The 16,251-nt window shown below is 40.7% G+C and overlaps 1 protein-coding gene across 2 annotated transcripts in view; it reads right to left on the reverse strand.

Annotated features, from left to right (window-relative positions):
• Positions 1–7,076: 7,076 nt before the first annotated feature.
• znrf3 (zinc and ring finger 3) overlaps positions 7,077–16,251 on the reverse strand; it is a 161,785-nt gene continuing 152,610 nt past the window's right edge. Inside the window, exons 5-8 of one of the 2 annotated variants that reach the window (XM_034170858.1) lie at positions 13,910–14,017; positions 13,205–13,372; positions 9,245–9,347; positions 7,077–9,100 (exon numbers count right to left, since the gene is read on the reverse strand). In XM_034170858.1, coding sequence (XP_034026749.1) covers positions 7,350–9,100; positions 9,245–9,347; positions 13,205–13,372; positions 13,910–14,017 — 2,130 coding nt within the window. In that variant the 3' untranslated portion in view covers positions 7,077–7,349. Of the gene's footprint in view, positions 9,101–9,244; positions 9,348–13,204; positions 13,373–13,909; positions 14,021–16,251 lie in introns of both variants that reach the window. The other variant, XM_034170857.1, reaches the window with a different exon arrangement.

Genomic DNA, 16,251 nt, shown 5'->3' on the forward strand with positions numbered 1-16,251 from the left:
GTGTGTTTTTGTAGTACTTTCCACATTTTGACATGCTTCTATATCTTGTGCTGTACTGGATCAGAATAAACACTGAGTTCCAGCTTTGAGAGCAGCCAAATTTATTAAGACTTTAAAGCAAGTGATTTGAAACTATTTTTGTGATTAATATCACTCCCTGTGAACAAATTGGCCTTTGAGTCCAAACTGCAAAGTTAATTCACTGAGTCCTGCTCGGTATATGTGTGAAATCTTTGGCTTAACACATTATCAACCAGTGGCGGCTGGCCCATAGGGGGCGCTCAGGCACCACCCTCCCAGATGTGGAGGGGAAAAAATGATAAAATATATTTTTATTTGGAGATATTTTCTATTCTGTTTAAGTCAGTGTCACTGTGAAACCCAGGATGTGTTTGGCTGAAGATAATGGCAGTGCAGTACAGTTTGGTGTACTATGTGTGTAACTGGTGTCAAATGGTGAAATGTTCCTTGCTCAAGAATTTGAGTGTTGTATATTTGATACTGTTCCTTCCCAAAGTATAATTGAGGCCTAATATAACTGTAAATGGTTAAATTTATCTGTGAAACCGCTGATTTTGAAAAGGACATGAAAGGATTATTGTGGAATTGTAGTAATTTTCCGACTGTTCATTTGAATGCCTGTACTGGACAAGGCAGGGAAATGTATTGGCACACCAGCCCCACCAAGACCTTTTTCACCAGCCGCCACTGTTAACTGTGAAATGCTGGGAAAATAGAGTAAAAAAAAAAAAAAAATGTAGATTTCATGAAATTTGTAACAGCCAGTTTACAAAAAAGTTCCCATCTAACCCCACTGCCCCAGGTTTGTAATAAATGTCCGAAGTAAGATGAGAGATAATGAAGAAGTGTGTTTAGCTGTCAAGAAGTAGTCACTCAAAGATATATGATGATGCTGATCGGATTATTCACAAATCTAAAAACCGTATGGATGAGAGAACAGCAAGCATCCTCAAGTCAGATCCAGAAGTATTTGGACAATGACTTTTTATTTTTCCTCTGTACCACCATTATGTATTTGAAATTAAATAAGATGTGCTTGTGATGGATGATTTTCAGCTTTTTAATTGAAGGGGTTTAACAAAGGGCAGCACGGTGGCTTAGTGGTTAGCACTGTTGCCTCACAGCGAGAAGGTTGTGGGTTCAATTCCCCTGGCCTTTCTGTGTGGAGTTTGCGTGTTCTCCCCGTGTTTGCGTGGGTTTCCCCCGGGTGCTCCGGTTTCCTCCCACATCCAAAGACATGCGGGTTAGGTGGATTGGAATCTTTAAAATTGTCCGTAGGTGTGTGTGGATGTGTCTGTGTTTGTTTGTCTATTTGTGGACCTGCGACAGACTAGCGTCCTGTCCTGGGTGTACCCCGCCTCTACGACTGCTGGGATAGGCTCCAGCCCCCCGCGACCCTTAATTGGACTAAGCGGTAGAAGATGGATGGATGGGTTTATCAAAAAATACTGCATGAGCTATTTAGGAATTAGACTTTTATAAATAGTCCCTTCATTTTTAAAGGTCATAGGTACAGTACAATCTGTAGAAAACTGCTGAAAATGCATTAAGAAAACAACTTCACCATATCGTGTTACAACAGACGAAAGTTGCACTGTGCACGGCGTGTCCAATCATAGCTATAGAAGCCTATAACTCCTTCAGAGATGTGGTATTTTGGTAGCTTCCCTCACTAGTTTCCTTTTCGCGGTCAGTTGACATCTGCCTTGAAATTTACCAAACTGTTTGCAAGTGCAATTTTCATGTGTCCATCCCCTGAGTAGCCTAAAGGAAACTGGTTGTAAAAGTAATTATTTAATCCTTGTATTTAGAATTATGTATGACTGTCCAATTACTTATGACCTGTAAAAATGGAGAGACTGTGTATTAAAGGGCTGTATTAATGAGATATTTTACACTAAGGTTTTTTGTTCCTTCTCTTTTTGGTTGGGGTCACCACAGCAGATCTGATAAGGACATGCATGTTCATTTGGGTGGTTTGTGGTTTAGAACCGGGAACCTTCTGTTTGAGAAGCAAGTACACTGACCACTTGAACACCATGTTGCATAATGTTTTCTTCAAACCTCTAAACACGCACATCTTGATTGTTTTATTTCAACTCCATTGTGGTGGTGCACAATACCAAAAACTCTGTCCAAATAATTATGGACCTGACTTTATTTAAACAGGCTAAAACCACATTAAAGAATGCAAGTGACACCACAGAGTTCATTGAATAAAACTGTATATTTTACAGATCTTTGTACACTTTAATTACAAAACTGTATGTTTACTAAAGTTTTTAAATCAGTGTTTTTTGGTCAGAGAAGATTTAATCGTCTTGTGTGCAATTACCATGTATATACAAAGTCTCGTTAGTGATTTTTCTCAACAAAAAGCAACCAAATAACTCTCACGTTCATACACTTTGAACATAAGACATGGCTTACAGATAAATATATTAGTAAATAAATATTCAGAGAACATATTTCCATTTATGAAATGTGTTGCTGTACATGTACAGAAATATACACAGATTGATTTCTAGCCTTTCTTTAAACATTTGTAATGACAGAAAATACTTTTTTTTTATTTCAGAATATTAATTTTGTACACATCTTAATGGTAAGTGCTAGAAACAATAAGAAAAAAAATTAAATAGTGACTTAAGTACCCCAAAGTGTTATATTTGCAGTAGGTACATTATCTCTATGCAAAAGGCAAGATTAGATTCTTACTTGATTACAGCACTGGGTTAACTTATAAATAGGGTTATTTCAGAAGGTTCTTTTCCTCTGTGTATAGAATGTGTATATTTCATAGAAACAGTATAAAAACAGTCTGCAAGACAAACAAAGGCATGAATGACAAGAATTATATTATGTATAATGTATGGTACAATTCAAACAGATACACTTTTGTATAACTGCATTGTTTAAAAAAAGTCACAGTACAGTAAGGACCCTTATGAAATGAATATTTCCCACCTCCTTTGGCCTTTTGATAGAATCTGTAAGAGATGTAGATATGTCAGTCTGCCTCGCGGGAAAAAAATTGAGCGATAGTAAAAATCCACTTTTAAGAGCTGCCGTATGGGAGCGAACTACACCCTACTTTTCGAACAAACCTACTGACCCCAAGATGCTGACCGTAGCCTGGAATTCAATCAAAGTGGTGCAGTGTCGTTATGTATTGATACAAACAGCTTTAGCAGAATAAGGCTTTCACGTTGCTCTGGCACGTCTCGCATAGCTAGGCCACGAGCACATACAAACGCAACGATGAAAACCAAATCCGAATTAACAGAGACCAGTGTCAGCCTTGCATTCACATTTCTATGCATTTTATATATATATATATATATATATATATATATATATATACTCAACATAAAAATATAAACGCAACACTTTTGGTTTTGCTCCCATTTTGTATGAGATGAACTCAAAGATCTAAATCTTTTTCCACATACACAATATCACCATTTCTCTCAAATATTGTTCACAAACCAGTCTAAATCTGTGATAGTGAGCACTTCTCCTTTGCTGAGAAAATCCATCCCACCTCACAGGTGTGCCATACCAAGATGCTGATTAGACACCATGATTAGTGCACAGGTGTGCCTTAGACTGCCCACAATAAAAGGCCACTCTGAAAGGTGCAGTTTTATCACACAGCACAATGCCACAGATGTCGCAAGATTTGAGGGAGCGTGCAGTTGGCATGCTGACAGCAGGAATGTCAACCAGAGATGTTGCTCGTGTATTGAATGTTCATGTCTCTACCATAAGCCGTCTCCAAAGTCGTTTCAGAGAATTTGGCAGTACATCCAACCAGCCTCACAACCGCAGACCACGTGTAACCACACCAGCCCAGGACCTCCACATCCAGCATGTTCACCTCCAAGATCGTCTGAGACCAGCCACTCGGACAGCTGCTGAAACAATCGGTTTGCATAACCAAAGAATTTCTGCACAAACTGTCAGAAACCGTCTCAGGGAAGCTCATCTGCATGCTTGTCGTCCTCATCGGGGTCTCGACCTGACTCCAGTTTGTCGTCGTAACCGACTTGAGTGGGCAAATGCTCACATTCGCTGGCGTTTGGCACGTTGGAGAGGTGTTCTCTTCACGGATGATGCGAAGGAGATGTGTTGCACTGCATGAGGCAAATGGTGGTCACACCAGATACTGACTGGTATCCCCCCCCCAATAAAACAAAACTGCACCTTTCAGAGTGGCCTTTTATTGTGGGCAGTCTAAGGCACACCTGTGCACTAATCATGGTGTCTAATCAGCATCTTGGTATGGCACACCTGTGAGGTGGGATGGATTATCTCAGCAAAGGAGAAGTGCTCACTATCACAGATTTCAACTGGTTTGTGAACAATATTTGAGGGAAATGGTGATATTGTGTATGTAGAAAAAGTTTTAGATCTTTGAGTTCATCTCATACAAAATGGGAGCAAAACCAAAAGTGTTGCGTTTATGTTTTTGTTGAGTATATATATACTAAATAGCTTCTTCTCCTCTGAGAAATAAGTGTCAAATTTAGAAAGACCCGTTTCCTGTGCTCAATTTAAAAGGTATAAACAATCACGTCTTTCTGTTTTGGTACAGCTCTTGTCTGCACAATCTTTGCGTTTGTGTCGGTGGTTGATGTTTTATAGGCAGTCAGTGTTTGTGTGCACAAACATGCAGATGATACGCAGATGTTATAAATGAAGAGTATAGTTTTTTTATTAAACAAAAACAAATGTTTCCCTATGTTTTGTTGGGCAAGTTTGACAGCAGCCAAATGTCATTTTTAAGACAAAAATGATCTAATAAACAGCCTAGATTTAGAATTTAATTTATTGAATGTTGACATTGTCCAACACCAACCGTCAGTCATCAGTCAGCCAAGTAACAATTTTTATTTATTTATTTTAATGGGAATTGCTTCTACCAATGAGGTAAAACTTTCCTTGCTGCTTCTCTTAGCAGGATTACACAAAAACTATGGGTATAGGCCAAGGAAGAAACCGTTGGCGTGGGCCCCACTTAAGGGGTGAGTCAATGAACCCCCCGCCCCACTTTTACATTGTGATATAGGGCATTTAAAAAAAAAATTATTTCTTAAAATATAATTTTCAAATATTTATGAAAAAATGAGGTACATGTAGAGTGCTAATATCTCTTGAGTTATTCAATAAAATTTTTTCAAATGCCCTTGAGATATGTGTGAAGTATTAGCAGGCGCTCAGAACTCTCTTTCATTAGGGTATTGGAGACATTTTTAATAATGGTTTTTGCTCATATGAAATCAACAGACTATGAAACTCAAATTTCACAGTTGGCCAGAAACAGAAAGATGTTTTGCTTCCCGATCCTAAGTCTTTGCTTATGTTAGCAAATTACAACTCTGAACATCCTATGACACTGGGTGTCTTCATGGAGTGTAGCAAAAATGGTCAAGCAATTGTGAGTGACATTGGAGCATACGTTGGTTAGCTTTATTTTCACCTACCTGTTTTCATATTGTAAGATTCACTGAACAACTACATGGAGAATTTTTGTAATGAAGGCCCCGGTACGAAGTCTTGGTACAGGGGCTTGTACCCAGCTTGTACAGTAGAACCAACACAGTGTGAGATGCCACAAGGATTTGGATTACAGGTTGGCACTATCTTTATATAAATTATTAAATATTCTTGTCTGCTCCTTAAAACTCTTTCAAGCTTAATAAACCTAATTCTTGACAATATTTCCACAAGAGATTGGCACAGAAAATGAAATACTTTTCAAATCTTGAGAACCACAGTGACAAACGTGTCAACAGTGGTGAATCTTCAAAGGAGTAGTAGCCAACCTACAAGTTACGTCAAGAATGTGCCTGAGATGTCCAAAAAAGTGCTGAGACGAATGTTAAGGAACAGCAGACCTCAGTTAAGGTCAATATTCATGATTCCACCATTAAAAAAATAAGGGACAGATCGAAGAGTTAGGAGAAAAATAAAGGCTTGACTCACATAGGCCAATACTTGTGATGAACAAAAACCTTCTGAGAAGAAAACTTTCTAATTCATGGGTTTGGAGCACCAGCACAAATGGGCCTCAGGACCTACATAAGACTTGTTTTTGTATTTTTTAATATGGCTTGTCAAAAGTCCAATGTACCAACGAAATAGTTAATTGTGGTGCTAACTATTGGCGTTAACCATGTTTTGCATAATTTGCTGTTAGTTTTCTTTAATGACTGAAAACCATACAGTTGGGTACGTATTTACAGTCATCTGAAAACAATTTCACAGTCTTGGCTGAGAAAGTAATACGCACTGACTGTTAAGCAGTCTGGTCCTGTCCAGGGGGAGTTGTAGACTCTCAACTGTGGAATCTGGGGATAAGCAAGTTAGCTCGTCAAATATACCATGTTGATGTGATAATACTGGCTAGAATGACAGTAATGAGCCACTCCGAACTCTTCCTTGGATAATTTTCAGGGCAATGCGGGCAAAATGGAATGAACTCTTTGAGAGACATGGATCCCAAAGTGTTGGACTATAAGAAAATACGCCAATGGGCCAGCACTGCGTGACTGTGTGGGGACGGTTTGCTGATTCAGGGAAAGACTTGCCATACTGGCCAAAAACTGTTGTTCTTTCTCTTGGAAAATTCTAAAATGTTAGTAGTTCATAATCTTCAGCTCAAGTGCAGTTACTTTATTTTAAAGCCCTTATACAATCACTTCGGATTCAAATCACTGACTGTGGCTTCATTAAGCAATTCTGTGAAAAATAAGTGGGCTACATTTCTAAAGTGTAAGACTTATGTCAGAAGCAGTATTGGGCTTTGAGTGTCTGAGATGAAGGTGGCGCTGTTGCTTATTATCTTACAGGTTGTTGCACATGGCTAACACATTGTACATTGGTGTTGGATAACGTTTTTCCCCATCACTTAATGAAACGATTTAAAAACGATTTTGTGTTTTCTCAGGTCGTCTTTGTCATATTATCAGGAACATCTGAGACAAAAAACAAACCCTAGAAAACAAGAGAAATCAGGAAGGAGCAAAATTGTTTTGTTTTTTTCCTCTTTCTTTCTTGGCCACTGTACTTTCAGTTAACCTCTATCCACACTTGTAGTGTAACTTTGTCTTGGTGCTGTGGTAGCCTAGTTTGGTGCTGAAACAAATGTTGACACAGGAATGAATGTGATGGTTGTGAATCTAGAAATAACAGTTTCAGTAGAAGATAACATTCAGAGCTCACTGAGCAAAGTTACAAGGCATCTCAGGGTTTTGATAATCGACTGACTGGTACCGTACCGAACACACTTGACGAAATCCTTTCTTTTTTCTTTTTTTTTAAGCTCAAGCTGATATACTAAGTCCTCCCTCGTTTGTTGCAGTACTACTTCCTAATGCATTGGGGCTGGCAGAGAGCTGAGGATGGAAGAAAGTCTTCATCTCTTCCTCCTGAGGGTTTGGTTGACCTCTAAAATATCCTGAGGTGAAATATCCTTCCCTGGGCTCATGCTGATCCTCTGTCCGCATCTCTGCTTCTGTTCTCACACTGGAGGGCGTTAAACTACTTTGAGTCACCGTCCCTGTGCCCAATTCACAGTCCGTGTCCTCGGGAATAATGGGAATTCTCTGGTTGAATTCGCAGCAGCCCTGTCCAGAACAGGGCTCCGAGTCGGCGTACTGCACATTGACTGCATAGTCCTCGGTGTAGTGGCCTGTCGAGTCCCTGTGGACCTTCATCTCTTTGTAGAAACAGCAAGGCAGCCCTTCATAGCTCACCTGCTCCGAGGAAGCGCACATGTGCTCGGGAGCAAAGTAGTTCTTCAATGTGGAGCTCTGAAAGTCTGCCCCCATGTGACAGCGTCCTGAGGCCAGAGGCCCAGCTTGGTCTAAGTCCTGCCCTTGGCACTCCACATTCGGAGGAAGCACATCAAAGCAGAAGCTACAGGCTGCAGGCCCGAGCTCCCCCGACTGCCCTTGCTCCCCCTTTTTCCTGTCTGCTCCACAGGCCTCCTGAGCCCTGGCTGAGGTAGTGCTAGTGTTATTGTTCTCCCTGGGTTCCAGTGATGAGCGACTGCTATAGTTCGGCTCCAAGCTGCAGTTGGAGAGGTGGTCCCCCGAATTATATCCCGAAGCTCCAGGAGGGAGCTGGAGGCAGTCATGTCCCAAAGGAGCTGAAGACGAGGAGTCCTCAGCAGGTACTGTGGTGTATGCCGTGGCCCCAGCTTCACCTGCAGAGCCCCTGCATGGACTCTTACTCCGGTAGACATAAGGATCATAGTCACTGCTCAGTGAGCTGCGGAAGGTAGAACAGCTGCCGTACACCCCTTGGTTGCTGACCTCAGTACAGTCCAACATGGAGTCACTGGAGGAGCAGTGGCACTGGCCTGAGCTGCTGCTGCTGCTGTCACTTCCAGGACAGTCGGCCAAGTAACCGCTGCACACTGAGCGGTGGCCATGGTAACAACTTAGGCCAGAGGTGCTACCAGTATCACCTATCCGCGAAGTAGAGGCAGGCGCCATATGTACCACTGTGGGGTATAGCAGCCCCTGCTGGAAGGCCCGACTGTGGTGGCCCTTAATCGCCCCGCCCCCACCAAGCTGCCCCGCCACTGCAGGGCCTGGACTCCCCTCACTTTGCTGAGGGAATGTCAACCCCTGAAAATAATAGTGCTGGTACATCGTCTCGTACTGCGAGAAGCAGGCTGCTCGTGAGAAGTTGCGACCGTGGAACTTGGTTCGTTTAAATGCAGCATGATGTGGTTGCGTTGGGTAGGCAGGGGGTCCCCGGTGTTCTAGTCCACAGTGGTGTGGGTTGAGTGAGTGGTCCAGATGGAGGGCAGGGTGGTAGCTCCGGAGGAAGGCAGATGTGGACGGGGACGGGTACAAACCTTGAGGATCTGGGTGCTGGTCCACAGTGAGCATAGTGATGGGATTGCCATGGGGGTCCATGCTAGTGCGAGTTGGATAAGCAGTCATCTGGCCAGCACGATGCACCCTGCCAGGATAATGAACCGGCAGCACCACCCTCTGCTGCCGGCCATGGACTGTGCTGCTGGGATCAATACATGCCGGGCCTGGGTTGCCTTTCTTTTGTTCTGTTAAGAGAAACAAGGTCAGACTCTCCAACAATGGTGCTATTGAACAAAACCAGAAAACCTGCCAGTCTAAGATATGAAAATGTGTGTTTATGACACTTACATTACAATTCAAAGCAAAATACAGTTTATGTACCAACTCACCAATGATGTTATGTCTACAGTGAGGACAAGTGTGATGCTGGAGCAGCCATGGGTCAACACATTTCTTATGAAACCTGTGAGCACAGGGGATGACCCGCAACTCCTGGAACCCAAACATAAGACAAAATGGTCAAATGTGAAAAGAACAGAATAACCCCCAAATTTCATGACTTCTATTCCAGGCTACACAGAACCTTTTCACCAAGAGAAAGTCAGTCCCTTTGTGTATACAAACATGCATAATATGTTTTTATGTATTATTATCATTTTACAACCCCAATTCGAATGAAGTTGGGACGTTGTGTGAAATGTAAATAAAAACAGAATACAATAATTTCCAAATTCTCTTCAACCTATATTCAATTGAATACACCATAGAGACAAGATATTTAATGTTCAAACTGATAAACTTTATTATTTTGTGCAAATATTTGCTCATTTTGAAATGGATGCCTGCAACACATTTCAAAAAAGCTGGGACAGTGGTATGTTTACCACTGTGTTACATCACCTTTCCTTCTAACAACACTCAATAAGCATTTGGGAACTGAGGACACTAATTGTTGAAGCTTTGTAGGTGGAATTCTTTCCCATTCTTGAACATTAAATATCTTGTCTTTGTGGTGTATTCAATTGAATATAGGTTAAAGAGGATTTGCAAATCATTGTATTCTGTTTTTATTTACATTTTACACAACGTCCGAACTTCATTGGAATTGGGGTTGTGTGTTGACATTTGATCAAAGAGAACACTTTGAAAACTTTTCCAGAAAGTGCAACATACACAAAATTATTATTAGTGTGGTTTCTTGAAGCAATGGTGCTCATGATCCGAGAAGTCAGGAACAGATGCAGGACAAAAATATCCTCAGCAAAATGGAACACAGTGATTATACTGCAAAAAAAAGTGGTGTCTAAAAACAAGGTAAAAACACTAAATCTGAGGGAAATTATCTTGCATGGACTGATAATTTCACTTGACAAGATGTCTTGAATTAAGTCTGTCAACTCTAGAAAGAAGCATTCAAACATTTAAAATAAGAAATGATCTAACATTTGTAAATCTAATTTTTATATGTTGGTAAGAACATTTGCAGTGTATCAATATTAAAAACAAAACAAAACAAAAAAACAAAAGCTATATTTAGAACTGTTATAGTCTCAGCAAGTCTCAAAGTTGACTTGCTGAAATGAGTGACCACAAGGTGGCAGCACAGCTCCAAAGAAGCCTCAGTAATGGTGGTGACTGTTTATGTATTTTTTGTGGCTCAGTACAAATGATGCTCAGTGGCTCCACTTTCGGAAGTAAAACAAAACTCAGGCTTACACCTGAGGATTGATATGAAAAGAAGGCGATGCTTCACATTCACATTGTATCTTGGCTTCAAGGAATTCCAGAAGATGAGCGCAGATGTATTTTGAATATGAATTCTGATATTTTCCAGTGAGAGCTCCTTGGCTGCTGTAAACACTTTGCTATGTGGCTTAATGTGAGTCATCTTTGGGCTGTTTTCCACCAGCGCTTCTCTTTGATGCCATTCAGTCTTTTGTAGCACCACTTCCTCTGTGCAATCCTGACGCCGAGCTTTGTGTTGTTTTCTTCTGCTCTTTACCAAAGACACTCAGAACCACACCAAAAAAACAAACCTGCTGGGGCACTTGTGCTTTGTCCAGCTAACGTCCCAGAATACAGATGAGTAATGCTGCTCCAGTAAATCCTCAAACTCCCAACGTTATCACCTTCCCGCATACATACCACAACAACAGTGACTTCTACACAAAGTCACGCAGTGAAACTGGTGTCGCAGACCGAACGGTCTGCAACAATGGGAAGCACAATCCAGTGCACATTGGAAATGTTAGATCTCTAAAGAACTGATCTAGAATTTAGGTTTCAGATTGAATTATGCTGTTGCTGGTGATTTAAGTGACTTTGAATGTGGCATGGACGTTTGGGCCAGATGGACTTAAGTGAAGTCTGTGAGCATTGGCTGGTGCTGCTCTTTGCTGTATCCATGACACCACAGAACCTGAATGGCAACAACCCAGGTGGAAAAACAGTCCACAATTTTCAATTTCATTTTATTTTCATTTATTTAGCGCAAAATCACAACAGAGTTGCCTCAAAGCACTTCACACAGGTAAGGTCTAACCTTACCAACCCCCAGAGCAACAGTGGTAAGGAAAAACTCCCTCTGAGGAAGAAACCTCAAGCAGACCAGACTCAACGGGGTGACCCTCTGCTTGGGCCATGCTACACACATAAATTACAGAACAATTCACACCCCTACATCTTTAAAATAACCATCTATCTGCTGCAGCCAGGTGATATGTGGGTGTTCCCTTGGCCTTGCTGCATGCTCTAGCCATTGGGGTCCTCAGCATCCAGATTATGCATCTATACCGCCACATGACCAAAATGTCGAAGCTCCCTCACAGTTCAAGTGACACTCCTCATCTTGTCCTAGACGGGGCCAAAATAGACCAGAAGTCTATTTTATGCAAATGCTGAGCGGCATGATATGGTGACTGCCAATCCAAGTAAAAAGGCAGCGTGACGTCAACCACTTGAACTAAATAAACCGAGATGGCAGAAAATGCTCTGAAACAACTTTATTTTTGTATAAATCTAATATGTTAGACATTTTTCTCATATATTTTGAACATCTAGTGAGAAATAAACACTTCCAAATCTAAAAATACTGTTTTTGTAACCAGATAACACCACTGAATTGATTTAGAAGACATCTGACGGAGATATTAGCAGGCTAACAGGAAAGTCACTGTGAAAGATGTTGGACTGAAATAAATCAAGTGAACTTTGGGTAAGCAGTCAAGAATGAAGGAAAAACTCATGTGTAAGTGTTGGGTTTTTCCTTCCTTTATAATCTATCATTAATGATTGTACACATTAGTGGCAAGTAAACAGGAGTTGGTGACGCCACGGGAACGTCTACCAAGTGACAAATACCAAATGCTTGTCACAGTCATTTGTAGCTAAAGTGACCGTAGTGTATGTAGCTGCTCATTTGACACAAAGTCAATCCAGTTGTACCCGAGGATGCACTGAAGGGACCTGGTACCAGACATCCACCCGTCGCCTTAGGTCACTGGTTAGCATCCAAGTCTCACAACCAAACAGTAAGACAGGAAGCAGCGAGATGCTAAAGATTTAGACATATGTTCTCCTGCAAAGATGTAGGCATTGCCAGATTCCTCTGTGACCTCATGCAAGTTTGTTGGTTGGCAGTATCTTAAATACTTTTAACTAGATAGACTGATTAAAACTATTTCCGAAAGTGCTGATCTACTGGGATTTTCAACCATCTCTAGGTTGTAGAGAAAATGGTCTGCAAAGAAGGACCATCCAGTATGCCTTGCTGATGGCACGGAAGAACAGCCAGACTGGCTGGAGCTGCCGGGCACCAGTAACTCACAGCAGGCACCACTCCTGTCACCTAAGAACAGGAAACTGAGGCTACCATGGGCATTAGCTCACCAAAAGTGAACAATGGAAGATAGGGACATCATTGCATGGTCTGATGAGTCGATTTCTGCTGCAACGTTCAGATTGTTGGGTCAGAATTTGCTGTACACCACAGGAGTGCATGGATCTATCCTGCCTTGTGCAGTACTGACAACTGAGGCGAGTAGTGCAACGATACTTCAACTGCGTTCTGCCATCATGCCAATATGGACCACAATCTCTGAGGAATGTTTCCCAAACCTTCTTGAATGGATGCCATGAACAATTAAGGCAGTTCTTAAGGGAAAAGAGCGTCCAAGGTGTACATACAAGAATGAGCAGAACTGTCTAGAATACAGGAACCAGACATTTGTATTTCACGGTTGGAGTTAGCATAGCAACCACCAGCCACATTTTACTGCTGAAGCATTGTCTGAACAGACTTAGACTAAAGTAGCTGATGTGTAAGTCGGAGTCCGGCAAACGTGTCTTACCTCGCCATCGATGTACTTCTCCAGACAGATGGCACAGTCTGAGGTGGAGCTGCTGCTCAGGGAATCAGACACCCCACAGCTGCTCTCACGTTGGCCCTTTCCTTTGGCCTTGAACTTGCGCGTCTCCATCTTTTCCAGAGCCTGGATGGCCATTCTGTTCATTGAACTCTGTGTGGGGAAGATACGTTTAGACACGTCGTTACAGAAGTCTACAGTTTAATTTAAAGCAACAACAAAATAGCACTGCTCAACCGCACACTGAAAAATTGCTCAAAGGCACTTTAGTGACGTAATGAGGGTAAGTTCTTTCACTCTCCTCGCCTCATGTATTTAAACTCCCATTCTTTTCAAAGATTTTGGAAAAGGTTGCTGCATTACAACGAGCACAGAGGTGGGATTACACCTGCCTGAACAGACGCTGCTACAGGTTTTCTACTCCTTCACGACGTCTCCGTGCGCTCGTCTCCTTCACCTCTAATTAAATGCTAATCCTGATTCCGATGTAAGCCTCCACTGAAAGCTTTTTGTCAACACATGAGAGGAATCAATCAGCAGTGCGGCTACTGTCGCCCGACTCAGTGCCTGGAAAAACAAGGCATGGCTTTGTGCACGTGTACAGTGTGGGATGAGACAGACGTGCTGTAATGAAGAAAGCGATTCAAGTTGTTTGTTGCCCGCTCTGATGATGTCTCTGAAGACACTGACCTGACTTCTCCGTTGCTTGAGCTTGATCTTGATGAGCAGAATGAGGCAAACCAGTGACACCACCACAAAGAAAGCCAAGAAGATGCCCATGTCGAAATATTCTGTAGGCTGCTGTGGAACACAAAAAGCAAATCCATCACGTAATCGCCGCATAGCATGCGAGACGTGAAAAGGGTTATGTGACACACCTTATCTGCAAGCTAATACAAGTCAACAGGTGTTTATATCAGACTGCTGTCAAAATATGCCACTGTTTTCAAAGAAACCACCCATTTCTACAGCTTTTGCTTTAAGAAGAAAGGAACTGCTGCTCAGCACATGCCCGCCCCACTCAGAGAGGCGTCACATGGAGCAATCGGTCTGTGACATATGTTCATAAAATCTAAAGTGAGCCATTTCAGGCTCTTATTTTGAGTTACAGAAGGGTAGTTTCTACATGGAATAAAAATATGTAAACAGTAATAGAAATGCAAATATTGAGCTGTAAATTGTAGTTAATAATTTAGCATCACATGACCCCTTTAATACATGCATCATGATGTTTATTTCACTCACTGGTGTGTGGATTGGCTGATGATTAATGCTAGTCAATGAATTTACAGTTCTGTCCAAACATACTATGTAACAAAAGACAATTTGGTCATAACAAATGGCAGGCTTGATGCATTTATTACCATCAGAGGTTGTGGAACCAAATCTTAAATGTACAGTGCCACTGGATTTTTTAAGATATAAGTCATAAAAATAATTTTCTTTGGCATCACTATAATTTTATTCCTTAGCATTTCGATAAGGGATTCATAATATAATATTGCCAATATGATCAAATTCATGTGTCTGGAAACAATTTAGAATTTCAACCCCTGAGGGGGAGAAATTCAAGGGATCAGATGCTATGACCAACAGTTGGCAGATTTGGAAGTAATTTACAAGAAATGTTATGGATGTTAATGCAAGATGGGTCACAGGTAATCTCAAAACCTTGTACATGAGCACATGCGTTTCCTCCTATAGTTAGTCTGCATGAAAGCAGGAAAAGACAATATTCACTATGGAATTCCCATGTTGAGTCCCCTCAAGATAAATATGTCCTCTTCATTAAAATGAGCTGTAATTTTGCAACATGTCTCAAAAATAAACCGGCATTTGGATTTCAGTAGAAACTAAATTTTCTCAGTTTTGAGAAAAATAAAAGGCCCTATAGCTTTAAAGCTGTAGATTTTTTTAAATCCTAAAAATAGAATTTCTTTAGTACCACTGTAATATTGTTCCATATTATTCAAAATAAACAAATGACAATGCTATATCGGCAATATGATCAAAATTTGCCTAGTCTGGAAATAATTTTGAATTTGGGCCCATATGGGTTAAAATACAGTAAAAAGACTAAAACATTTTCACAATACTGATCTTCCACAAAATATACTACTGACATTTCTTAAAGGAGCAGGTACAAATTTTAGGTTATGTTATATAATTGCAAGTGAATGCACATAATTGTATATATATATATATATATATATATATATATATATATATATATATATATATATATATATATATATATATATATATATATATATACACAATTATTAATTAATACATATGAGAATTGAGTGATTTGGCAGTTTGTCTTACAATTAAAATACACAAAATAACCCAAATCAATCAAGTCTAAAAATTACCCCATAACAAAACTGCTCGGTATGCCAACAAACATTTATTAAACCAAATTTAAACATGAATCAATAAGATGTATGCCCTCCTCTAGCATGGATTTGTCATACTCCTGATAATCCTGTCAAAAGTACAAAAACATACCTGCTCCTTTAATAAATGTGAGTAGTGTATATTTGTATAAATTCCAAGTCAGACCCAACTTTGTTGGTAGGGTTTGTTAAAATTTTTGCAACAGTTTTAGATCAAACATGCTAAAAATTCAACTCGTGAGTGAAAACATAGCCTGTATGGTAAAAAGGTAACAGTATGGAACAAGTAAAAGGAAGCCAGAGAAGGTAGGTTGGTAATATTTGACTTCAACAAGGAGGTCACGTCTTCATCTGTCTGCTGGTTGTTAAACGAGTTACTAAAGGGGGGGGACTGAAAATTTTTGCATGCAAGACAAAATAAACTTCAGAAAACGTCAGTGATCACAAAGCTAAATTTGTTCAATGCCGTCAGAAAAGCTTTCATCAGACGGTTCTTTCTTTTAGGCTTTTAACATCTGACCTCAAACTGTGATGGTCTCTGATGAAATATTCAGAGAAAACAAACAGCTCTTTGAGTGGCTGATATTAATCTCTCACAGTGCAAAAGTCCTCGGCCTCGGGGCAGCCGAGGGG

This window comes from Thalassophryne amazonica, chromosome 5 (assembly GCF_902500255.1).
Source record: "Thalassophryne amazonica chromosome 5, fThaAma1.1, whole genome shotgun sequence".
In the NCBI taxonomy this organism is placed as follows: Eukaryota; Metazoa; Chordata; class Actinopteri; order Batrachoidiformes; family Batrachoididae; genus Thalassophryne; species Thalassophryne amazonica.